At 38.6% G+C, this 26,771-nt stretch overlaps 2 protein-coding genes across 3 annotated transcripts in view; both read right to left on the bottom strand.

Annotated features, from left to right (window-relative positions):
* gab2 (GRB2-associated binding protein 2) overlaps positions 1–15,040 on the bottom strand; it is a 37,451-nt gene extending 22,411 nt beyond the window's left edge. For both annotated transcript variants that reach the window (XM_042414663.1, XM_042414664.1), the window contains exon 1: positions 14,644–15,040. In XM_042414663.1, coding sequence (XP_042270597.1) covers positions 14,644–14,715 — 72 coding nt within the window. In that variant the 5' untranslated portion in view covers positions 14,716–15,040. The remainder of the gene's footprint in view (positions 1–14,643) is intronic.
* Positions 15,041–15,753: 713 nt separating this feature from the next.
* nars2 (asparaginyl-tRNA synthetase 2, mitochondrial) lies at positions 15,754–20,136 on the bottom strand. Its single transcript, XM_042414665.1, has 14 exons — positions 19,797–20,136; positions 19,293–19,402; positions 19,076–19,196; positions 18,802–18,942; positions 18,643–18,723; positions 18,408–18,502; positions 18,139–18,271; positions 17,573–17,671; positions 17,398–17,435; positions 17,237–17,303; positions 16,979–17,116; positions 16,760–16,857; positions 16,081–16,107; positions 15,754–15,985 (listed from the first exon to the last, which is right to left on the bottom strand). The coding sequence occupies exons 1-14, from the start codon at positions 19,953–19,955 to the stop codon at positions 15,841–15,843; spliced, it is 1,452 nt and encodes a 483-aa protein (XP_042270599.1). The 5' UTR covers positions 19,956–20,136; the 3' UTR covers positions 15,754–15,840.
* Between the last annotated feature and the right edge of the window lie 6,635 nt (positions 20,137–26,771).

The following is a 26,771-nucleotide window of genomic DNA, read 5'->3' as shown; positions in this document are numbered from 1 at the left end:
TGATATAGCACCTCTGCACTTTTTCAGTGAAGGTTAATGTTAAGTTTCATGAGACTGTGATAATTTCACTAAAGCTATTTAACTTAAATCACATTAGCAGATGTCTTTATATCAGGAAGTGTGGCCTGCCTCCATGCTGATATGCTGTTGTCAGTACTTAAATGTGGTTGATGCAAAAACCCTATTGAACTATCAAGATGGGGCTGCAACAAATGATTTTCTATTTCTATTTTTTTTTTTGGATTAATCATTTCATTCTTTAATACCATGCAAATAAATTGTTAAGGTGACAATGTCTTCCAATTGCTTGTTTTGTCTGATCACCAGTCCAAAAAATAGAGATATTCAATTTACAATTATATAAAGCAGAACAGTGGCAACACGATACAGGATATTTTAACTTTAAGTACCATACCATACTTCTCTGAGAAGTCAACACAGCCACAGTAAAGAGAGGCAGCAACATGTTTAGCTTTTCTTTTTTGTTTTTTTTCCAGGAAGTGCAGATTGTGATGTTATCTTCAGTGTGTAACTGAAGTGCTACTGAGCTATTGGGGTCTTTTTTCATTTTATTTTCTGTCAGGGTAATACACTGATAAATGCTGGAGGCAGTACAACCTTAATGGTGTTGATAGTAGATAGTAGTAGTTTCTGAAAGCGCACAAAAAAATCATCTGAAATCTCATTTGATGAGTCATACAGTTGTGTGAAAAAATACTAGGCCATTTTTCACTATGAGAGTTTGTTATGAATGTTCACTACTGCACACTATACAAGCACGGGGTGTGGGAAAGCTGATTCTAAAGAAAGAATTCAACAGTGTTACTACTCAAGTTTCCTTCTTAAGTATTCCATTGGAGTGTGAACTTCCTTATTTCATAAAAATACAGCAGACATCACAGTCTTTCATAAGAACAAACAACTAATCACATACATCTTTTTTTCCTTTTTCATGTCCACAAAAGGTCTTTGGTTCTGTGCCATCACACCATTCAGAGAAAAATCGCTATAACTCTTACAAGCCCCATTTAAATATTATGGCCTTTTCTGGAAAGAGAGAGCATCATTTAATTGAGGCTTGGAGCACTGCCCAGTTTCAAGAGGTCAGTTCGACCCAGCTGGGTTATTCCTGGCATCTTTCAGCTGCGGCCATCATATTAAACCAGTACAGCAACAGCTCTCAACCACCAAGGAAAGACAACTCATTTAGAGGCCTTATCATACTAAAAATAGAATGAGTATTTTCCACAGGAAAAGCAGATGCTGCCTAATTCAAGAACAAAATCATTTACAGTGTGGTCTGAATGAGAAGGTTGAATAATGTTTCCCTCTGTCACACTTCCTGTTCAGCTTCTCACAGATATCTTGCATGGAAAATGAGGGAAAAAGTCTTAAGTGCCTTCAGTTTTGAATCAGTCTTTTCAACAACACAACTGGCAGTGCAGCTTTTCCTCCTTCTCTCTCACGCACTCTTAACTTTGAGCAAATTTCCCTGGCAAAGTAAATCATGGGGGAGGAGGACATAACAAAATGAGCTAACCCACCCACCGCCTGTCCTGCAGTGCATGTCTAAGCCCATCGATCACTGTCTAAGCTCTGGGAAGTGAGGGCTGAAGCTGTAGAACTAGGCTAAACTCTCCAGTTCTCTAACTTTCTCCACCCCCTCGTGGTTTAAAGGGAACCTATTTATGCTTTTCCTTATTTTCAGTCATACACTGAATGTTACAATGTCGGATGTTCATATTAAATGTGGCCAAGGTGTCAAATAATGAGATAAAAGTTTGTAGAGATAATCCTTGTGAGCAAAAAGCACCGGCTTCAGACTGCTCTGAATGCTTTGTTTCCAATGTTTTTTTGTATTTTTAGCCCCTGCTGACGTCTGCTCTTGACAGATATATATATATATATATATATATATATATATATATATATATATATATATATATATATATATATATCATTATTATATTATTTCCTCTAAATTCCTCATAATAAAAGTCTCACATCATTTAGTCATTTCAAAGCTTTTAATACAAAGCGGCAAAAGCAGGAAATGTTGGGTTTTTATCAGCAATAACTCAACATGACTCTGATAGGGCTGCCCCCTGGCAGGCTTCCAGTAAGCTGGCCAATTAGTACTGAGTGGGTTCATCGGCAGGGTCTTCAAGAGATGGGAGCTAAAAACTAGGAGGAGCTAAAACTGCCTGTTAGAGACAGAGGCTGAACTGAGAGCCATTATAAGATATGATTTGAACTGTGAATCATGCAAAGCTACTCTAATGGAGTCCCAGGGTAAAAATAAAGAGCTGGAAATGAGCATAATAGGTTCCCTTTAAGCTGCTTCACTGTTCAAAACAAGACTAGGTTAAAACCTAGACTACGGCTGGACCGTGTATGAAACGCTAGAGGGCTCTTAATTTGAAACAACGGATACAGGAAGTGGCGACAAGTGGTGACCAAGCCCAAGGAAATGGAAGTAAGGAAATCTCAGCTCAAAGCTTTACTAACACTTTTTTCTCTCACAAAAAACCTCATTGACAGAGAGAAGTAATTTATATTATTCAATCTGTAATGTGGCTATAATAAAAATCAAAACTATTATGTAGCTTAATAAAATAAAGCAAAATTTAATATAGAATGATCTGTTAATTTTAAAACATTTATATTTATTGAAATGTAGTGATATCTGTACATATAGAGCCCCGGAGGCAACGCTGTTGTTCTGTCCAGTAAAAACATAAAGTTTCACTTTACAGTCAAACAAATGTGGCAGCTACAATTGTTCATCTGTGAGACCAACATTTCTCCTCTAAAAGGAATTATATCAAAGGAATTAGCTGCGAACACCTGCTGTGCACGAGTGGGCCGATGCTAAAGAATAACTACTCAGCACTCATGGTTTCTCCACTGTCTATGAAGACCAGGCGGTACAGTCACAACACCAACCTTCACCAAAATTACTGTCATTCTTCTGCGTCATTTTGAGTTTTTCCAGTTTTTCCAAAACTAAAATAGAGCTCCCAGTTACCGCATCTCACAGAGGTGCTGATACTGCATGTACAGTGGGCTTCTGCAGCCTGTCAGTAATTTAATTTTGAATTTGATTTCATCAATTCATTTTGTATCGCAAGGACTCAGATTTACAGTGAGTATTTTACAGACAGTATGGTCAAATTCTTTTATCAGCTTACCACTGAGCTCACCACAAAAACATTAGCAATTTGGTAGTTTTGATGCTTATTGAGCAAATGCAGAGCTGGGTTGTAATAAACAAAGAGACCAGAAGTAAAGATGTCCTCAGCAAATTTTCAATTATTTGTTCTCATTGTTGTGATCCCTGTTTAGTTTGCATTATTACTTCCTTACTGGTTCGTAGTGGACATTTTAGGTAGGGCTTATTTGTCTTAAGTTTTGTTTTCATCCTCCATTTTGTTTTCAGTTGAACAAAGAGCAACCTACAGTGTGCATGTGAATGTCTTGGAGTTGATATGTCCATAAGTAAAGATGTGAAATATTGTAAGAATCAGTGTTTTCTTGGGGAAATTGTTCTGTGCAAGGAAAATATTTTAGTTGTCAGATGAATGTAGGCTCCGTATGCTAGTCATTTCCTTCACTTTTCAGCTTACTAGCTAACTGAAAGAGGTATTCTCATGGAGATCTATATTAAGCTAATAACTGTACAATTCATGTGTTAATACTTATCTGCCATGTTACCTGTGAAGAGAAGGGGTTAAAATTCATAGGCATTTAAGAAGCCGTTTATTTCATGTCTATTACATTAAGTTAATGAGCATTTCGTATATTCTTTCATATGCATATATATACTATGTATGCAGTAAATACATGCTTTGTATTTTATTTTTAAGTTTTACGAAAACGACCACCAGTAAAGCCTCGCCTTTTACAAGAACATAGTTTTATTGGCGTTTCGGTTCGCCATCTGTCTAGCCTTGCTCAGACACGCTATTGTGAGGACAGAATACTCATAGTTCATAGTTCGTATTTCATTTTTAATCATCATCAACTTCAGTGATAAAAGTTTCTTTAATCTCAGCCATCGCTGCCGGTTGGTGCCTTATGCATTCTGGGATACTTGGCTTCGGCAACCTTCTGCCACCTCCAGCCAACCAATGGTGTGACTTCATCACTCAGTGACTCAGTCAGTCAGTCAGTCATGGACATTCGCGGTTATAGGGCTGGCCCCACTGTTGCAGTACAGCCAAAAAAGGTCTCAGCCAAGACACACTGCCCTTGTTAACAACTGGACTGAACAGTCCACTGGACCAATGAGAGAGAGCTGTGAGCCAGGCCACTAATCACAACCTTAAACTAACACAATATCAGAGAGTTACATTATAGTCTGAGCAATTTACTGCAAACCACACAGGACATGTTGTAATTCCCATATACTGAGATTTGTTCATCATGTTCCACCGCTCTTTCCACAGCAGAGATCAAAGTCAAATAAAGGTTGACTCTAAGCAGAAAAATGAACAACACAACTGCATGGAGCACAAAACAATTGTTTATGAGAAAACAATAAAGACACTTGGTCAGGCGTTTCTACGGTAAATAAAAGTACCATTTGGATCGTTAAAGTCTTATCTCTAGACTGTAAAAAAATCATTGCCTGCCAGTGTTTGAAGCTCTCCAAGAAGAAGGGCAGCCATCCGCACAGCGTTTAGCTCCTTCAGTCTTATTCAATCATCCCATAAAGGCTTGATCCTACCTTGTTCCACAGTCTCATTTGTCCTGTGCTGATGGCAGTCGGCTACAGATACAGAGAGACTATAGTGGAGTACAAGGGACAACACGTCTGCATCTATTTTAGATGTCTGGGAAGGAAAACATCTAATAACAAAACCACACAAAACAATCTTTCAAGAGAGTTTGCTTCTAAAAATAGGATCAAAACTGGTTTGTCTTGCCAATTCCTTTTGTTTCTTCACATGTTGATAAGTAGGCATGTTTTGCTCTATTTTTGGCAGAAAACAATGATACTGTGGGAAAACAAACAAATTCATACAAAAGCTCTTACTTCACAGAAATGAAAAGGAAACAATTTTCTGGTATGTGTTGACAGTCCACCAAGCCTTTATACCGCATTTTAGGAGACAAATACAAAACGACAGCTGATAAGTCACAACAATCATTTACTGTATTTGCACTTATCTACACTGTAAAAACAAGGCAGTCTCATGTCTTTCAGCCCAATTCATCACTCCGCTGTCCTAGTAACACAGACTAATGAACTGAGAGATGGTTGTGACTTAAACAATTATCCAAGGTGTGCCTTTTACAGCAATACAGCAATGCAAAGTGTGTGTTTAGTAGTAGGCTGTGTCAACAAGCAGGCTGATAAGCATCAGTCAACATGTTTTTAAATGTGCATGAGCAAACATTCAAACTAAACGCGTATGTTATCCACGTCAAATGTTAGAATATTCTTGTTTGCCTATCCTCTTTTAAGGCAGAAGAGGAGGAGACAGCCGATTGTTGTCTTTGACTCAGCCTCCTCTGCTTTACCTGCTGCTGCCGCAGTACACACACTACACAGCTGCACAAACACCAGCACTGTGGATCTGCGGCAGAGCCTTGTTACAACCTTGATTGTGTACATTTTCTCATCTATTACCAGCTCTCATAAAGGTCATATCTTGTTGTGGGGCGATTTACCTCTTGTGACTCTGAATACTTGGCTACTGTCAGACCAGACGCCTCAGGCAACATGTCTCCTGTTTGATCTGAGTGACTGCACATCGGTGCTCACGCTTGCACACACTAACAATGCTGTGATGAGACTGCATGAAAAGGCAGGGGTGCTGGGCCATTACTGCTCAATTATAGTAAAAGGTGAGTTGAAAGAGCTTGATGTGGGCTCGTGAAGGATGGGACAGTGCACGGAAGAATTAAGAGGAGGAAGTGGTGTGGGGGTTCTTGAGTTTCATGAATAAGCATGATGCAAGCTTTTCATTTTACTCACCTGAAGGGTTAGCAATAATAACCTTCATACAAAAATTCCCCTTCATGCATTCATCGTTGATCTTTATTATTTGCTGTTTCCGTGCTTCTCAAAGTTAGTGAAGAACAAAAATAGAAATATTTAGCACATCAGTGACTTTATTTATAGTCCCTTCCGGTGCCTGAAAAAGGCTAGAATGACATCTTGCCAGCAAACTGCTCTCGCCAAAACAACAGCAGTGAAGACCATTTTGCTATGGATGATTTTTAAAGGTGGGACTGCTCTAATGGCTATGACAGTATGACTGAATGCCTCAACACTTGTGATTGTGGTTAGTGTAAGAGGGGACAAAGCTGAATGAGCTGCAGCAGACAATGATTATCTAGTTCCAATCAATAGTGGGTCACACATCAGGCCACATTCCTGGAACAGATGGGAGTTTCAGCTAGTGAGGGAATGCAATCCTGCTACATTTGACAAATATTGCTTGGCCACTGTAATATTTTCCAAGCTTTTATATTTTTATTTGGGATAAACTATCCTTAAAAAAATCATGAAAAGCAGAACATAAAGATGCTCTATTGTTTAATCCCTAATGTCGGGCATGGAGAGTTTGCTAAAAATATGCTTGTCTTCTTTTCTGTGCTTGACAGGTGTCATTTATCTGTATTTACCTATGTGACATTAGTTTATGCAACAGTGAGCTAAAATAAAACACAAATGGACATGAGAGAGCACGGGGAAGTTCCTCAGACATCTTACAGTTTACACAAAGCTCCTCATCTCAGTTCTGAGAGATGTTAACCAGACAGTTTCCCAGACAAAGTTTATGACACACATTTCTGGAGCATTTCCAATAAATTCAGGTACTACAAACAAAACAGGAGCCCAACAGAGCACCAACAGCGTGGTGTGGCTATTTTGCATTTTCAGCAGCTCTCGCCCATTATCTGTCCCGAGTGGTGAAGAGATCCAGATGCTCCTGGGTTGGACAAGGCACTGTCCCATCCATGTACCCAGAAAAGTAAACATGACAAGATTTTAAACAGATTTGCTAAGAGTATAAAACTACAGGCCTTTAAGCCCAACGAATGCATTAGAGCACCGTTGCAATTTAACTGCTCAGGTTTCCCAATAGTCAAAACACTGACCCTGAAAGGCCAGCAGCTGCAGGACATAACACATGCAGATAAGACCCAAACAGGCCAATAAATTCTTGTGTGTTAATAAAGAAGGTGGGAGGTTAGCCACGGAGCGCCAAGATAGACAAGGTCTTGAGGGTAGGAACGCTTAACTTCTGATGTTTCCCTCATGTGTTGAATTGCCAAGTTCACATTCTCCTTTTAAGCTAAATTTCAGCTTTGAAACCCATTAAGTGTATGTAGAATAGAGGGTGATGTTATTGACAGTATAGGGAAATATGATTCCTACACACGACATCATACTGCTGCGATGGAAAGCTCCATCCTACAGGCGAGATGATGATGAAGAGCGATGCATTCGGCACAGTCCTCATTCACTTGCTTCACGGGGGCAATGATCTGTGAAAAATCGCAGCACATCTTATGAAAAACAACCTCTCAAAAGTTCTTAGCAGATATAATCAGCCTCAATTTGCAGCTGAACACTTCCATCATTAGGAAAATGAGTAATCTCTCACCCTGTCTCCATATCAGCAAAAGGCTGGGCTTACTTAGCGTGAGCCCACCCTGACGGTTTGAGTAACGGGGAGCATTATCTTTAATCAGAACTCTTTGTGTCACTTCCCCTGCCTCTGCCATCTGCTGCAGCTCATACACGTCTGTGTATGGAGGGTGTACCATGCGCATCTCTCAGTCTCTCTGACTCCTTCTAAGCTGGTTTTAGATGTAAGATAGATAAAACACAACACACAACTCTGAGTTTTCTCTTAAATACCACAGAGTAGAAATGTTTACATAGAAAGTCTGATCTCAGCACCTTAATCAGTCACACCATCGTTTCACTTCTAACCTCATGGTGTCTATGAGGCTATTGTCCTCACTTAGCTACGTGCATCAATACTTTCAAACACAGTTCTCTCATTCAGGATGTTGCTTGTACAATATGACGTCAGCAAATACATTGGAAAATATATTATGCAGCTAGAGCAGAAAATAATTCACCTCATATAGTGGTTTTTAAATGTCATTTCCCCTTATATCACTCGCCTCGTCATTTATTAAAATGTACATGTCATTGTATCCATCCGCTCACAAAGCTGATCATGACTAACAATCAAACTGATGTGTTAATGAAGTTTTAATCACATCATAACATCCAGAGCATTTAATGTCCAACTCCTCTATCGTCCACGTTTTTGGGTCTGCCGATGTCTAAGATGGCCAACAGTGAGTGCATTATGTACCTGAAAACTTCGGGTGCTTGGCTTATTTGTCTCTGCTGATCTTAGGTGACAATGATGTCACACTGACTTCCAGTGAAGTCTGTATCTGTACACCGGCAATATTACTCAGTCTATTCTTACACGAGACTCGGTTATAATAAATATCAGCTCCTAGAGCTGAACCGCAATGACTCATTATCTGAATCTTAAGCAGAATCTAGTCCTAATTAAAGCAATCTTGATATGAAGAAGTTCACTCTTTCCTACATGATTTATCACTGCCATATAAAAAACTAGCGCTTGCATGCAGCTGTTTTAATTTTGACTACCATATACCCCTATCTCAGCCAAAAAAGGCGTTTTGCTTACACATTTCCAACTTCTACAAACTACTGCAGCAAGCAAAAGTGTTTTCATGTGAAACAGGAAGACAACACATATCCCCCTAATTTTAGAATAAATACAGCTGCTAGTTTTACAGTTTTATTTCACCATGCAATTGTATCCACAATATGCGCAGTTTCGTTTAGAGAGCAAAGTGAAAAGCTCCACTTCACTTTGTAACAAAGTGTTCCAGTAGAAGGACCATTTTTAAAGTGCTGAATAAAACATATTTTCAAGGGATGCAAATTTCGAAATTTTGGTCATGATCATTTTAACCAATGGCATTTAATTTCACTGCAATTCTACCATGTGTGTCGTATTTGCCTTGTGCTGTAGTACACCTACAAATCATCTGGTCAAACATCTTTGTTCTTGCATTTCTTTCTGTAGCCTCAAAGCTTCCCTGAATAATCCTGACTGTCACATGTACATCTAAAAAAAAAAAAAAAAAGAAAAGTTTTTATAATTATTAAAAGAAAAATTGGCTCCCCTCAATTACATTTTATATTAACTTGATTAATTTAAAATGATTAGTTATTTTCTTGTTTAACTGAATAATTACTAATACTGATATTAGTCCTGTTACCAATTATATATATTTATGCCTAAAATAATTAGCTGATATATATCGTGCACCCAAATTTTATCAGCATACAGGCATTTCCCTTTTCCATATGTATGCATGTAAACGTGTATGTACTGTTGCTTTATGTATTTGAACAGTTACATAAATTATTTTCACAGACAATCACTCCTTGTGAGTGGCACCTTTAAGGGATCATTACAGTGATCCAGTGTGTAATGAGCTTCAAAAATAGCTGCATAATTTATGACACAGCAAGGCAATTTTCAAGCTTTATCAAACCATTAACAAGTTGCCGAGAAGAAAACCACCACCACCGGACACATGTATAAATATTATCACCAACTATAAATACAGTATGCTGTGTGCTGAAGGAATAACACATTCTCCTTCTGATGTTGACTGGCATAAGAGTCTAAGTTTATTTGACTTGTATTTTGAAGTCTATGTAAGCTGAAACGCATAGTTTTGTAACACATATTATGTAATATTTAATACTTATTATAATCTGTAAAGCAGAGTGTCCATCAAAAGGAGCATGTGTGCTTAGTGTTTAACCATCCCTGGGTAAATACAAATGCCAAAAAATAAACTTAGAGTTGTCAGTGGCCGCTCATTAAAACACCAAAGCGAGTAAATCCCTCTGAAACCTCAGGTGTCAACACAGTTATTCAAAGTTTTGATCATGGATGAATTCAAACTGTTTGTGTAAATTACTGTTTTTTGTATCATTCTCAGATTTATGTCTCTGTACGTCGCCGACTGAGAGGCCAAAAGGCATTTCTACTGACTCACACCATGACTGTAAAGTCAATTTGCTTAAGGAGGCCGATCTAATGAGTCATATGACATGTAAGCATCAGCTAGTAGCATGATCCCTCTACATGACGTCTAGTTTGGATCTAATCAACCCAGCAAAAACTAGATTCCTATTTATGTGGTACAAACAGAAGACATTATCCTACAGTGGAATAATCTATGGAGTATACTCTCAGTAGGTGTGTTATATTATTGGTAAAATTAGAAGCGCAGAGCCACACTTCGTAGGACGATATGAAACAAACCATATATTGTAATCTTATCTGTGATCTAGTAGTCATTTTATTCGGCTCAGAATATTATCCAACTACAGCTTGTAGATGTTTGTTTATTGTCTCACTAGTACAGTACCTTCCAAAACTGTGACCATTTGTGATCTCTGGATCAGCACAGCAGTTGTTGGCTCAGCTGCTTATGATTCATATTGTTGTGGTCACATTTTTTTTATTTTTTATTTTTTATTTTAAGCACCATTAAATGAAACCATTGTCCCCGTGTTAGTGTTCTTTCTGAGAGTTCAGCAAATAGGTAAAAACATTCTCACTGCTGGTCCAAATCACAAGAGAAAAATCAATGGGATCTAATTTCCTTCAGAACAGAACAGAACACTATTTTAAGTGCAGCTGATAGTCTTGATAGATGGAAATACATTTATATAGTCACAGACCAATTTAATTTCTTTCCCTGTCATGGGACCTCTGTCACAACACTTCCTGTAGGTACCATCCAAAGGAAGTCTGGCATCTGCTATTGGTGCAATAATTAAGTTTTGGACAGAATACACACAGACTAAAACAGAGTTCATGGCAAAGGACAGGATATTATGACAGAGGTTCAAACAAGGCCAACATGAGATTTTCACAATGAATGTGAAAGGATGGATGTACTTGGGGTTAGATTAGCAAAAGCTGATAGTATGATTCTGTGACAGATAATTGTGACTTTTACGTATTAATTTCTGATGAATGAAGTGCTGAAATGATTACTCATTTAACTGATTGACAGAAAACTATTCAACAACACTTTTGATAAGAGATTCCAGCTTCTAAAATGTAAGAATATGCTGCTTTTTGGGTTTTGTACTGTTGGTTGCACAAAACAAGCAGTTTGAAGTCACGTTGGGCTTTTCATTATTTACATTTAATATTCATTATGAATGGTCAGTTTATAAGATGTATCTGTAACATCTCAGGAAGGCACTTTGCTTCTTAAAGTTAAAAACAATCAACAGATTAGCCAACAAATAAAATAACTGTTAGTTGCAGTCTTCACAATAAGTCATCACAGTAATCACAAGGTTCCATTTCAATGAACATATCTAACAACAATAAACTAATCTGACTTTGACACTGCAGTCACATAAAGCCACCCCAGTTTGTAGCTTCTGGGGAATGGCCCATATGAGAGCCCACAGATAAAGTGGAACAAGGAAAATGTCTGTGTGAGCGCTGGGTGTCTGTCAAAGCAGGAACTGGGAGGCGTTCTCAGTTGACCTCTGAGGGCAAGGACTTCCCAAAGCCCCTCTGCAAAACAACAGCAGACCCGGCAGCTGACAACGGGACACAGGCTGCTGCTGCTGCTGCACTGCTATGCCTGCCTTGAGAACGCACCGATTGCCCCCCACCTCTGTTCCTCTTCCCTCTCTTCTACCATTCACAAGGGCAAGAGGGTAAAGCCCTTTGAAAACTGGCAGCGGGAGAAAGCAGAAGTAGCAGCTATCACCTTGCCGATATGATCTGTCTGGAATGTGGCAATGCTTTACTGTATGTGAACAGACATGTTTGTGATGTCAGATATAACAACGGACAGATGGGTTTTGCCAACAGCAGCTTGATCCCAACCTTAGAACAGGAATTGTTTACAGTATGAAATATCACATGTATTCATATATCTTCTGCATGCAAAGTACAATTCATACATGCATGATTCATTCAGATGACTTATTGTTACGCATATGTCAATGCTGGAAGTCATAACCGTCTAATAAAAAAAAAAACAGGTGAGGAAGTGGTTGGGAAACAAACCAAATTAAAGAAGAAAAACTATCACCAGCAAGTATATTTTGAGCACAATACTGATTTGATAGGTGGTTTTGTTGTCAGCTAAGCAGCAGCTACAAATACAAGATTGTCGGGAGATTAATGTATCAGACGTGATGACAGGCATAATGTATGACCACTGACTGATGAGTAGAATAACCTCAACAGAACTATGCAAGAGGCCCAGGGTAAGTGCTGGATTAGTCAGTTGTTTTCATGTTCCTTTTGCTTATTTTGGACAATGTTCAACAAAAGCAACCAAGCCCCTCCCACCTACCCTTAAAAACACTGCCCACCTCTGGAGCCTTGATCAACCCCCGTGAAGAGAAAAATCAAACTCCAATCAAGTGATTCACTGAGCAGCTTTACGACATTAGAGCGCGACTGTTTTCCTTGTTGAGACGCAGCACGTGTGGAAAGTGTCTCCGTCAGTGTCACATGTTTGAGGGGTGGGGGGGGACATAGAACATTCGTGCTCATTGTGTATTTGTGCGGCGAGTGAGCTGTTCCAGTACAATGAAAGAATCAGTGCTGACAATTAATCACATTTGTAAACAATTAGAAGACATTTAACCAAATCATGTTTATTACTGAGCATAAACATGTTGTCTCCTGTCTTCCCCACCAGTTGCATTCAGGCTTCAACTGCCATGACTGTGTTGCTGCCTGACTTTGCATATGATTTGCATGCCAGACCTGTCGGTGGTAGTACCAGTTTTTACTCTTTCCTAACCCTGCCCTGGATTCTACACTGCATTAAACATGCATAACTGTGTACCACATTTACAGAAACCTTTTGTGGAAGGTCACAGGGGACCTTTTTTGAATACAATGACCAATCATTTCAACAAGTAGCTACTGATTAACAAACAGAGATCTCATTTGGCTTAGGGAGTACTTTATGACAGAAAGAGGCGGGAACAGTGACTGTGAAGGTGTTGTTAAGGATTAAAACACCTTTTCATTGTTGAAAATTACATCCTAAAAAGAGATGACAGTAGGGACTGTTGTAGCATTTACTGTGTCAGTTACAGCCCAGAGACAAAACATTCCTTACACCTCCTCAGCTCATTCCAATATAATGACCGATCAAACTTGCCACCGTGTTCCTTGAGAAATGCAACACACCTCCGGGCTGGAATGACTGAGAGTATGTGAAAGTAGTATCTGAAAATATCCCTCTACATCAAACTATGTCAGCTATGTCAGATGACAGCAATACTGGTGAGTAAATGGTCCCGATTGTCCATAGCCTGACTTTAAGTGGAAGGAATTTCAGATGGACAGATTATTGCATTCACAAGTCTGCCTGTTCTGGACACTCCATCTCATGACACTGTTTTCTGGCTGAAACTGTGCATGTGTGTGTGTGTGTGTGTGTGTGTGTGTGTGTGTCTGTGTAGTTGTTTATAGGTTACTGCTCAGGGTGAGAAGGAGGGTGAGAAAGCTTGAGAGGCTGTTCCTTGCTCTTTTTGCCTGACGTTGACCATTATGTTAGCTGCATTATGCCTTGTGAGGGTCCTTTTCTCCTGTTGTTTATACAGTACTGCTATGAACCAAGCACGTTTTTTCCTCTGTACCATTGCAGCTGCTGTTCCATACTGACCATGGTGGTCTCTGTGTAAACATTAGCCAGCTTTAAGTGGAAGACAATGAGGAAATGACAGGGGGGTGGTGGGGGGGTAGGGGGGGGGGGGGGGGGATGCATTTGAAGACATTCAAGGATGGATTTCCAGATGAAACAGAGAGATGACATCATGGCAAAGTCAGCTAGTAGGAACATGAAGAGGCCTAGTAATGCAACACCATACATAAACAGTGGACAGCTGTATTTATAGGAGATTGTCTCATGGTTCTATCTGCCTCCATAAATCCTATTATCTGAGTTGTAGCCATTCCCCTGCCCAGGACCCAGCAAGAGACTAGCAGCTCTGGCTTATAAAGCCTTATCAAGGCACTCTAGTGCTGTGCAGTTATCACTATTGTTGTGACATTAGTCGGCTTGGCCGAGATGAAAACTGGTCACATCAATGCTTGATTAGACATTACCTCATTATGATCGGATAAACCCAAATGGCAGTTTATGTGCATCTGAGAGCTATTTAGTCAAAATTATAGACAGCTGTCGGGTATTACACAGGCTTACCTCCGTGTTGTCATAGGACCCCACAATGAGTGGCCTTACATGCAAAATCTGCCAATTTTCATACAGAACTATATGATAACGGTTTGAACCTGTATTTTACTATCAAGAATAATATGTGGTTCCTCCTGCAAAACAAGACATTAAAAAAGAGGAGAGGTCCAAATGGTAGTGGGATGCACCTGCTACAACTGGACTTTAAATATCTGTTTGACATCACTTATCTGAGATGCTGAGGAACAAAGCACAGAAGGAAGAAATCTGACAAAGACAGAAACTATAGAAACTCGGTTACTCCACCACAAAGTCATAAACAGAGATGAGGCAAACGAAAGTAATTTCACTTACATATCTTCGCAGTTTTTTCTCCGGTGGTGACTTTCTCAGCCAGCCTTGGAAGATGATTTCTCCGCCGCTCATGTTTGTAAGAGTCTGCTGTTTCTTGTTACTCTACAACTGCGGTCTGTCACTAGTACATGACGGCTCCTGCAGGCTTGCCTGTTCAAAGTGCTGTCGGCGTTTGGCTCTCACTGGTGCAGTCTGCTCCCCCCATTTGATAAAAACAAAAGTAGTGCTGGTCGGAGATGTTGCCAGTCGTTCCTGGTGGTACTGTGTGCAACACCCTGCGCGCAAAATCCTGGTAGGGCGAGAAAAAAAAAGGCGCAACTCGATTCTAGGGGGGAATTACGCACGGCCAGCTGACAAGGAGCCGCGGGTAAACTCAACTGATGCAGGGTGAGGAAGTATCATAGGGTGTCTGCAGTTTGTTTTCCCAACTCATACCACGCCCACCGAGCAAAGAGAGGGATGGGCTCCGCTGGGATACATGGGATGGGAGAGCTGCTTGCTACAAGTAGTTTATGATCCCAAAGTATGTTTAAATCATCAAGGAACTAATTGAAACATTTTTTTTTTTTTGGCGTTCACGGAAAAAAAGGAGTTGTAGTAATTGTTTTATTATAAATGTTGAAACGTATCCAATTTAAATTATTAAATCAAACGTGTGAGATCAAATGGCAAATATATATTAATTATTGGTACAAAGAGATTTCTTGAAAAGATTTTTCTGTATTTTGATGAAATGATAATGTTAATAGAGTTAACTGCTGTGATATAATAAAAGGTTCGTATTGTCCCAAGTGAATGAGATGGGAAAACGCACCATCTTGTGGAAAGTTGGAATACTTGACAGTTATGCTGAAAACATTTTTTTTTTCAAATATGGTTAACAGGTTAAAGAGACATCATTTGATGTAACTCAAAGCTTCCTTGAGAAGCAATGAAAAATAAATAGTGGAGAATGAGACTCCGTATATATAGTATGAGGACATGTCATTCTGACAAAGAAAATACATCATCTAAATACCAACTGTTTTCATATAACAGGTGCGGATACACTTACTACAGAAATAATTGTATTATTGTACCAATAAACAAACAAACAAAAAAAGTATTGAGTATAGTTTTGAATATCATATTTATTAGACATTTGCCAGACATGAAAAACACATAATTACAAAATGGCTACTACGCTGCGACTGTGTTTTACAGAAGACATGAATGGGAGAATCTGGGAAAAGGAATCACATCTTTTATGTTGTCTACACCGAGAATGCACTGCAAATATCGCTCAAATCCCAGTCCAAAGCCACCATGAGGGACGGAACCAAAACTCCTCAAATCCAGATACCTGCAAAATGAATAAAAATGTCATTTGACCTCGTCATGATCAGCATGTTATTTTTGAAATGTTTATGTAAATGTATTTTTTTTATTTTATTTTACCAGCTGTAGGTGTCTTCTAATCCCACCCTGAAAAGAAAAATGATTAACGTTAGAGCCGTTGATCATAAAATAAGCTTAACATCTAAAATAAATCTTCTCTTTCTCTGTGCAAATGAAAACTTCACCTTCTCTGCAGACGTTTTCTGTACGTAACTGAACGTTACGGCCTAAAAACAGGTGTTGCACGTATTAGGGTTAGACTTAAAGCAACAGATAAATTCACCTGCACATTGGGCTGAAGTTTAAAATAGCAGACTGAAGATGTGACAAAGGTTCCATGTTGTCCACAACTATGTAAAACTGTCAGTAAAACCTGCATTTACATCTTGTTTCCTTTGCACAATACATGTAATGTTAATTGTTCATTTACATTGTTTTAATAAATGAATAATATAAATACAAATGCAATATAAATGTTATATGTATTCTATAGTTTGGGTTTTTACAGGTGAAAATCCCTAACTTTCTGCACATTGTTGCCCAGTTGTTTGACTTGTTGTGGGCAGTTGTGTAGAGACGTGCTTTTTATTTAAAGCACTGCAACACCAGGTTGACACTTCCGGGGTTGTGCTTGTGTAATGTAAAGTAACAAATGTAAAGCAACTGAGCAGATATTGATTTCTATATGCTAAATGTATCAGAAATGGCCCTCCAATGCCCCCGGGGAATGTGTTCTTACTCCTCCAGCCGAGCCCTCAGCAGATCTAGCCTCTCCTCTCTCAGCGAGCCCCCACAGAGCTCTCCAACTCCCGGCACAAGGAGGTCCACCGCAGCTGCCTGCGCGTAAACAACAGCTTGGATATGCAAATCGCTGCTATGACCCGACTGACATTAAAAGGAAAGAATTGAGTAGTTAAATAATTGATTCACTCTGGATTTGTGTGTAACTATGTCTTACTGTATGCTCAGGATGGTCCTGGTTGTCTCTTGCATAAAAGGGTTTGAGATCATAAGGATAATCAGTGACAAAGACTGGAATGTTGCCGCAATGTTTCACCAGATACTTCTCATGCTCTGTCTGAAGGTCACATCCCCACTGTAGAAAAGAAGAGCTAAGGTCAACATGAAGCTCTGTGGAATGATAGAGTTAGAAGCCAATATACAGTGGAGGTAGATATCAAGTTTGCTCTATCAAGGAGGAAATAAAACCACTTACGTCTGTTGGGAAGGTAAATTTCTCTGAGCTGCGGTTTAGGATGTCTATAGCTTCACTGTAGGTAATCCTAGAAGTAGATTGACAGAGTATCCCTCATTTATGGTTTTATTCTTTATAATTTTTATTTTTATATAGTCATGTATATAAAAACGGAGACTTACGTAGGGAACCTCCTCTTTAGCATCGCATCTACAGTGTCCTTAGAATATATAGATGCAATATAGGAAAATTGTGTAAGTGTAAGAGATGATAATAAAAGTCAGATGCAGTCATGGCTGGTTGGTATAAGTAGCCAGGTTATGTAGCCAAGTTAAATAAGTGTCCTTCAGGACTCACCTTGTGTCCAGGAGTCACATGCTTGTGAAATAAATCCACATCCTCCGCACAGTGAGCCAAGACATGCTCTGTGGCAGATCTGAACATGTCCTCCATGACCTAAGGAGCGGGGTCCAGTTTAATAATTAAAGCTTTCCCAGACAACTGAGCGCAAGGGCAACTTTAAAAGTCACATAAGGTAAGTGTAGAATCTGAATTTCAGTACGCAGAAATGATGCGACGTGATGTCGATTGACTTCATCCGAGATGCTCATGTTTAAAGAAGTAGCCAGTCTGTGATGACTGCTTTTTTTTTTTAAAATCAAAGGTTAGCAAACAATTTAAGATAGAAAAAAGATTTAATGTCTCTCTTTCTCTGGATGAAGTCATCCCCCTAAACGTACATGAAGCAACCCTGACAGAGAAAAAGGTGAAAAAATGATAAATGTGATGGTTTACATTGTGAACGGTACATAGAAAACGGATGAGTGAAAAGTAGTTAACAGGCTATGACACATTAACCAGTATGATGCTTTGATTGACATCATAGAGCCATAATGTATTTCGCAGACAATGACATAATGTACCTTGGTGAGGTCCTCTATGGACTGTGTGAAGGAGACCTCGGCCTCCACCATATAGAACTCAGCCAGGTGGCGTCTGCTTTGGGAGTTCTCTGCACGAAAAGTTGGCCCAAATGTGTAGACTTTAGAAAAAGCCCTGCAAGAGAATGAGTGACAAGGCATAATTAGAAATGTACTTCAGTGTGAGCACATGTGCCTGTCTCGTACTCTCTCAGACAGAATGTACAAGTGGGAATTGTAAAGATTAAAAATATTCTTATACTTTGTCTCACCCTGACATCACCTCCAAATGAAGCTGACCAGACACAGTCAGGAAGGCTGGAACAGAGAAAAAGTTCTGATCCTCTTCGTACTCTGGGCTTGATGGCTATAGTAAAAACAGAAGTTTTGTGGTTTAAAATCAATGCCATTAATCCTTCTGTTCACACCAGAGCTTTGATGGACCGTTACATACTGGAGGTGACCTCGCATTTTAGAACATCGGTAAACGCATCTGAAGATTCTCACCTCAACCTGAAAAAGCTCCCCTGCCCCTTCACAGTCATTTGAGGTGATGACAGGAGTGTGAATCTGCACAAAGCCATTTTCCTGAAAAAAAATAAAATAAATAAATACAAACATTGCTCTGCATTCTGTTAAAAAAACTCCTCCACTGATGGTTCTCACCTTGAAATATGAGTGAATTCCTGAAGTGGCCTCGCTTCGTATTCTCAAAAGGGAACTAAAGACATTTGTTCTACACCTGAGATGAGGAAACTGGCGGATATACTCAAGCCCATGTCTGTCTTTGATCTTAAAGGGAAAATCCTGAAATAAGAACAACAATAATTGACAAGAATTACCTTTCCTATACAATGACAACATAAAAGGTTACGACATAGGTGAGGTACAATTTGAGCACAGTGATTACTGTAAGCAAAATGGGAACTATTGTCCTTACCACAGGGTTACACTCTCCAATTACATGGATATGTTCTGCCTCCAGTTCAACTGGCTGATTTCGATGTGGACTTTTCTTAAGGATACCTGTGACTTCAACAGCACTACCAAATGTGAGCAACCTTCATTTGAGGGGGGAGAAAAAAAAAGAGTAGAAATCAAAATATTTAAGCATGCGTACGTAATGCCTTCATACTAAATACAATTGAAGTCCTTACGGATCATTCAGCTCTGAAGTGGCAACAATTTGCAATGACTGTAAGGAGCTCCCATCATTCACATTCAGAAATAGATTTGCCTTTTGAGGTCTGACAGAGCGAACCCATCCCTGCAAGAGAGAGACAAATCAAACTATACTTGACAGTCACTGGGAATACAGATATAACTTCTTTTTGCTTGCATATAATACAGTATTCACAAACTTAACTTTACATTCATTCTCACTAGTATGTCTGCTAAATGTATGTATAAATATGTACATGGGTAAAGTATAGGAGGAATTCAGCCAAAATATAAGCTTGTTAAGTGCTTGTTAAATGAAGTGACTCAGTTATGGTCATTTATTTTAAAAGCAAGTATATGATAGGAGGGACTGAGGTTTTCATAAGGTAGTTAAGTGATTTATTAATTCAGTTCTCAAAAATGAAATATAGTAGTCTGGGTGTACGTAAGTAGCATGTTAGGTTGGTTGTAACTTGGACAAAAATAGGCGTTAACGTTACCTGTACTTTGACATTTGCTCCCAATTCAGCACCTGAAATTGCGTCGGATACTCTTAGTTTCGTTGGTGTCTTCTTACAATAATGTCGAATACTTAATATCCCCCGAGATACTGAACTGGTTGATGCAACAGAAAGCGTTTTAGCTACAGCCTGAAACATCGTGACAAACGCTCCACCTTCCGATACAAAAACCGCTAAAACCTCATGTTGCGACAACTCGATGATACCAAAAACAAAATATTTAATCGTATTTTTAAGGTGTATTTCGTTTTGCTTACACTTTTGACATTCACGTTGTATCAGTTGTCTCAACAATATCACTTCCTGATTGGGTCTTTCACCATTCGTCCAATTCAGCCACGTGAAAAATAAGCAGCCAATCAAATTCCGGTTTCTCGCAGCGGTCCTTTTCATGCTCAAGGGAGGTGTAGTTTTCTTAAAAATAGCCCGAAATGCTGCGGAAGTTCATAATATTATCATATAATATCGTTTGAATTATCATTATCAGTTATATTATTAATATATATGAAGGGGATATAATAGAATTACCAAGGGAAGAGCAGTATGCAGACAACTGCATCATTTGAAAAACAAAATTATAATATTTAAATTAACTATAGTCCACTGTTTGAGAGAAGGAGAAAAAGAACACAGTATATAGTTATGAAGTAAATTTCTAACCTCTAATTTTACCTTTTGACTGAATACAGCTGTGGGAATATATACCTAAGGTAAGTAGTGTTTCTTATGTATACTCTTAACCATTCTTCAGAAACATGTCTAGTCACATTGCCAAATTAAAATGCTATCAAAAAAGTTAATTTCTTTTATCCTTTTGTACAAATATGCACATGCATACACTCATAATAATACTTATTGCTGAGGTCAATATATCTATGTTTATGTCATATGATTTTCTCTTTTTTTTATTTTGTTTGCTTGTTTGGTTTATTATTTTAAATTTAAATAGAAATTCTAAATGTGTCTGGAAATCAAAATTCATATGAAAATACCACATTTTGTAAAAATTCCTGGGGCTTCCCTTTGATGTTATATTAAGATATATCAAGCATCAAATACTTTGAAAGCTCAAACCACCACTGTGAAGAAGTGGGCAAAACAGTGGATCTCCAGTGGATAGCAATTATTTCCCAGCTGCCAATAGTGCATAGTCAATATATACTTTATTATGTGAATCTGTCATGTCTAGTACCTAATGAACAGAGTCTAAGATGTAGTTATATATCATGAGTGCATGCACAAGGATACAATATCAATAGCAGATATCCAAAATGTGGTAAGGAGATCAGAAGACCAAAATGTAGTTCTACATACAGGATTAAATTTAAATTCAGTAGTAAAGAGCAACACGTGTGGGATGATTCATAGTGTGATGAACCAAGCGGCACAGCTATCATAACTACATGAAAATCAATCTTGTATGATGTATATGCCGTCACTGTGAGGTCCATTTGTGCGTAAACCTCGTTAATTCAATACCCAAAATGACACTGGGTCTATTCCCACCATTTGCTGCTGGACTAAATCAGACCATGCCACCAATGTAATAAGATGCCATAGACAATTATTCACCTGGTCTCGCCTGTCAGCTCTGGAGCCCCTGGTCTGGGTCTGCCAGCAAGCACAGAGCTGGGTGTCTCCACCTCCGGCTGCTTATGACACATCATCATTAAACTCAACATGATGCATTTGAAAAGTCAGCAGGGTCATTGATATTAATTATGTCCAGCATGGACAGAGCAATTATGCACATGGTCTCATCTTAATGGCGAGCAGAACAATTCTATTTTCTGATTCATTGAAAGAGTGCAAAACATAAGTGGGAAATTGTTAAGGTCGTGTAGGTGTGTACCATATGTTTCTGTATCCTCAGATCAAAGTTTATATGTGGTGACAATCAGACCTATTTTAGCCAGTAATGAGGAGAAAATTATCTGCCAGGAAACGACCAAGAATTGACAACCAATAATACTCATATTATTATTAATAACACTAATAAAAATATTAAGTAGAATGATATCCTTTTCCAGGAAATGTATTAAAATTAATCTCATCTAAGAGCAATATAGGCTGCTTCTGAATTCTGCTCTGTGTCATCATCTGCAGTACCTCCTTCAAACACAAGGCAGTGCTGTAGCTCTATGAGACTTTAACCTCCTTCCAAATCCCCACCTATTGTAGATTTATTCATTTACCCCTGAGTTTCCACCAATATATTATTCATTTGCTGCTCCAAGGTCTACTGAAATGGAAACAAGCTGGCATTGTTATGTTCCCTCTGCAGTTCTATCAAGAATAATGTAAAGGACCTGCTGGCTTTCATCGGCAGCTGATAGTCCAAACGCAACAGTGAAATCAGGTTACATCAAGGAACTGTTTTCTACGCATCAGTAGGAACAGCAAGGTTGAGATACCCCCTGTGTTTAGCTATGACTTGATTTGTAATTTCCCCCCCCCTTTTTTTTTTGCAGGCTTGACACATTCCGTGACAACTTGCACGTGGGAGAGATGCTTGATGGCATGTCACAAGTATTTATATTTCCACAGACACACATCTTCCCACACAGACCACAAGGCAATATATGCATGAAACAAGGTGAAAACAGTATGCTCTTCTGTCTGTGCATAATTTTTGCAGGACTAAAAAAAAAAAGCACCCCAAAGTAAAATGTCATCCCGTTTAAACTTCCCATATAATAAATCAAGTAGTGAAATCAAATGGTTCTCCTAATGGATGATTCATAGCTGTCTGTTCATGGAGCCTCTACAGGTAGAGGAGTTGTTTGGCAGTGGCCTGACAACCTTATTTGGGCTTAACAACTTGTTAAAATCAATACACGATTAGTCAGCAAAACAAAGGATTGTGCTGTAAAAGCTTAGATCTCAGGAGGATCACTGAACTTAAAGGGCAAGTGCATCCTCTGCTCTCAGCAGACCTGCCTGTCCAATGACTGCAGCACTATATCGACAGCATCTTCTGCCCCCTTCCACGAGCCTTTATCAGCTCCTACAAATTTTCTGCATTCTTAAATGGAAGGGGACATTGATTTTATGTAACATGGCTCGTTAAGTGCTGATTAGACCATTATAGTGATGTGATTTCAGGGAATGGGTTATGTGACAGGTGGCCAAACACAAATCAAAAGGAACTAACAACCATTCCTGAAAGAGATTTGGGCTGTTGCACTGCTTCACCTATGAGCCTCCAGTTCCTACCAGACTACTGTGTTTGCATTATTATTTATCTAATGGACTTCAGAATTCTGCAGTTTAGAGGAGATACCCATTAAAGGTGTTCAAGACTTACAATTTACAATTTCATCTTTTAGCAGATGCTTTTATCCGAAGCAACGTACATCTCAGAGCTGATACAACATAAACAAGGATCAGGAAAGAGCAACACAAGTAAATTTTCATTGTTGAAATGTTGGAAATGATGATGTTCAGCCATCACAGGGTAATTAGTTTCATATATTTGTGAAATCTAATGAGTGTATTTGTGCTAGTGCTGAAGTGAATATTCGATGAAGTAGTCAGGCAATCAACAGAAAATTAATAGTCAACAATTTTGATAATTGACTGCTTAAATGATTTCTCAAGCAAAAATGCCAAACAGATGCTGTTTCTCAAATGTGAGGATTTGCTGTTTTTTTCTGTTTCACTAACTAAAATACAGTATATTTGGGTTTTGGAGTATGAGTCAACAAAGCAAGACATTTTCAACATGTGCCCTGGAAAATCGTGATTTGCATTTCTCACAATTTTCATTTATCTTTGTGTGTTTTTCCTTGTGAGCCACATTAAATTTCCATCACCTGGTGATGGATAATTAAGTTTTTCTGACCTTGATTGTGTATACCAATCACTATCTGACTTACAACAAAGTTCTACAAAGTGAGCATGTTATTCTAAAGTCTCCTGTTAGCCTATAAAGTCTGTAAAGTTATTAAAAACAGCACTTGCACTTCTGAAATTGATAGCTAATTCTGAGTCCAACTTGACAAGTTCCTGTGGAGCTGATGAGAATCTTCACTTTGCACTTGTGCCTCCATATAATTCATTCTCTGGCTGAAGGTTGGTAACACACGCTGTGATTTAACTCAACACAACAACAGATCCATCAGATGAAATACTGACAGATTTGGGGTATATTTTGTATACATCAATTTTGCAATAAAAGGAAATTCCTCCTAGATGGTGTTGAGATAGAGTCATGGTATTAGGAACATTAACAACATTACAGCTTCAACCTTCAATATGTCACATCAGTTTAATACTTCAAATTCTTTTTACTTTTACTAGAGCTAGTCAAAGACAAGAATCTCCTGAGATGGCTAAGAATAGAAAAGCAGGTAATATCAAAAATATTCTACCTCATCACATAGCGTTATCGTCATCTGCACATATATGCCACAGTCAAATGAAACAATTCATTCTCATCCACACTTTGCTCTTGACAGTACACCTTTCAGTGCTTAAGGAGGATGCAGTGTGGGATCATCTTCATTTCCCCAGGTTCTTTAACTTTAACTTTATTTAACTTCCAATATGGATAGAGCTCCCTCATGCTCATTTACAGGATAATTTGCACAAATGATCCTCAATGTTAACTCTCAAATGTGGTGCAAGAATTCTAGTTTTATCTAGGTCACCACAGATAAAGCTGGTATTTATTTTCTTTTGTTGTGAAGGGTTCAATAAGAGAGCGCCTACTGTATGTGGAAATACTTACACAGTACATCCAGCATTTGTTGCATGTTAGTCTGGTTAAATGTTGTCATAATAAACCACAATAAGTCTCTGTATAGAAAACACCTTAAAGCCTAAGAGATTAGGGGGTCTGAACTACCACTGAGATGACTTTGAAAAGTCTACTTAATAATTTCCTCTGCAAAATTTCTGCATGTCATATATTTTCAGTTATCTGAGGGATATTGCTGATCTGTAGCTCCACTTAAAGATTTTAAAACTCTTATAGGACAATTTTAGTTGCCCAAACTTGCTGCAAACTGCTGTAAGTATACCTTGTTTACACCATATACATAGTTATTACCTCCTCAGGAGAGTTATGTATTTATACACAGTATTGTGTATCTTGTCTGCCTATCTGTCTCTTAATTTGTGGCAATTAACTGTGTTTGTAAAACTACTAGCTAAACTGGCAAGATATTCACACATTTGTTCTTGTGTGAGGAAGGAACCTATTATTTTGGTAATGCCATGACCTTTCATCTGCCACCGGCAAACATTTTATCATTGACAGTATGCCATACAACTGTTGGTAAATTAACAGCTAACTGTGGAGATTATTCAGCCTTTCTACTGGTTGTCTTCTCGTTCTACAAGCATTGTTTACAGGGCAGACATAATGTCCTATTACAAGAATCTACAGTTCACAAACAGCAAACTATAAAATGAGCAGTGAGAGCTGTTCTTTTCTTTTTGTGTGAGTGCATTCCTCCACATCCCTATCACTAATGTGTCCTTCCCCCTCGTTGGTTTATTTCATTTACCTCCCCTGTTGAAGAAGGAATGATCTGATGATAAGTGAATGATAACTGGTTTCATGAAACATTATAGCAGCAGAACAAAAATAACTTGTTAGCCTTGACACACACTGTAATTCGAATTGGGGAAATTTAAGTAAGTCCAGTTTGACATTGACTCTTCTGTAGGCAAGAATATCCGAGACATGTCCATTTAATCACAAGGGTCAGAGTGCTGAAGTATTGTAACTGGTGTGATACCCCTGGGGCATTTCAGTGTCTTTGTCAAGGGCAGTTTGAAAAGTTAGATAATGTTCTACTGTGTTGTAACACTTTCTGCTCATTCTGGTACACGTCCATCTGTCCGTGTTGTGTCCTATCGTCCTGCTCTGTAGATACCTGAAATTATATGTTTCATTAGATCTTATTAGAAAGCAGTCTCATCTGCTTTTGTTTCCTTGCAAAAGCAATAATCCCTTTTAGTAGATGTTAGCAACTGCTCTCTCAGCTGACGTTCAGCTATAAATCTATGACTAATTACTTTACTTTATCCAGACGCACCAACTACCCTCTAATTAGCCAAACAATGAATGGTAATGTCCTGGGTTTCCATGTGGGCTTTTGAGTTACACTCACTCACTGCATCACACTGAAGATGTGGGTATTCAACCGAATTATTTTCTATTTTTCAGTTTATTTATGAAAACAAAGGCCTGCGCCCATATGCTGTTGTGGTAATTATAGAACAATTAAGACCTGCCTGAACTATCCCTCTAAATTAAGGGGCTGTCTTTCCACATGTGTGAATTTTGTGAAAATAATGACAAAGGATAGCGTTAAAGTACACCCAGAGAAGAGAATATCTTAAAAAAAACAAAAAAAAAACATCATTTCAAAACAATTTCCATTGTTACAGCACAACACTATCCTCCATCTGATTTATTCATGCAGTCATTTCCCATTCAAGCACCTTTGTTGTACAGGAACAGAGAGACTGAAATATTATCATTTTTTTTTATTTGATAAAACAAAACACATGCAGTGTAACCCGGGAGTTGGCACTGTGTTGCTCCACAGCTCCTGAAACACTATGTCATGATGAAAAGAGCTGGTGTCTTGTATGTTCAACAAACATATTTTTCTGGATTTGCAATTTTTATTTATCTTCATGTCACAATGTATTTCATATTTTTTTTTCACAATTAATGTTCATCAGTCAACGGACACAGAAAGCCAAACCAGCTGTGGCAGAAGCTGACTCTTTCCATGTCGGATGGTCTATGCAGATTTAATCATTCTTGACAGCATCACCCTTCCCCAATAAAAGCTGTTTTTTGCCACACTGGGACATCACTTATCAAAACTTAGAGATTTTCTTTTCCAAGGCTTAACTGGAGCCAAAAATCAGCAGTGTTGTACAGCAGCATCTTGGAAAGATAAATATAGTATTTTTCATGTTTGCAAGTGC

The sequence above is a fragment of the Thunnus maccoyii genome, chromosome 6 (assembly GCF_910596095.1).
Source record: "Thunnus maccoyii chromosome 6, fThuMac1.1, whole genome shotgun sequence".
Classification (NCBI taxonomy): Eukaryota; Metazoa; Chordata; class Actinopteri; order Scombriformes; family Scombridae; genus Thunnus; species Thunnus maccoyii.
The sequence above is the reverse complement of the archived record's forward strand: the minus strand, read 5'-3'. Positions and strand labels throughout refer to the sequence as shown.

Excerpts from the sequence above, each read along its gene's own strand:
- nars2 (XM_042414665.1), bottom strand. The coding sequence starts at position 19,955 with ATGTTTCAGGCTGTAGCTAAAACGCTTTCTGTTGCATCAACCAGTTCA. Across the intron at positions 19,197-19,292 it reads ACTTCAGAGCTGAATGATCC|GTTGCTCACATTTGGTAGTG; the intron begins GTAAGGACTTCA and ends CCTCAAATGAAG. Across the intron at positions 17,436-17,572 it reads ATGTGACTCCTGGACACAAG|GACACTGTAGATGCGATGCT; the intron begins GTGAGTCCTGAA and ends ATATATTCTAAG.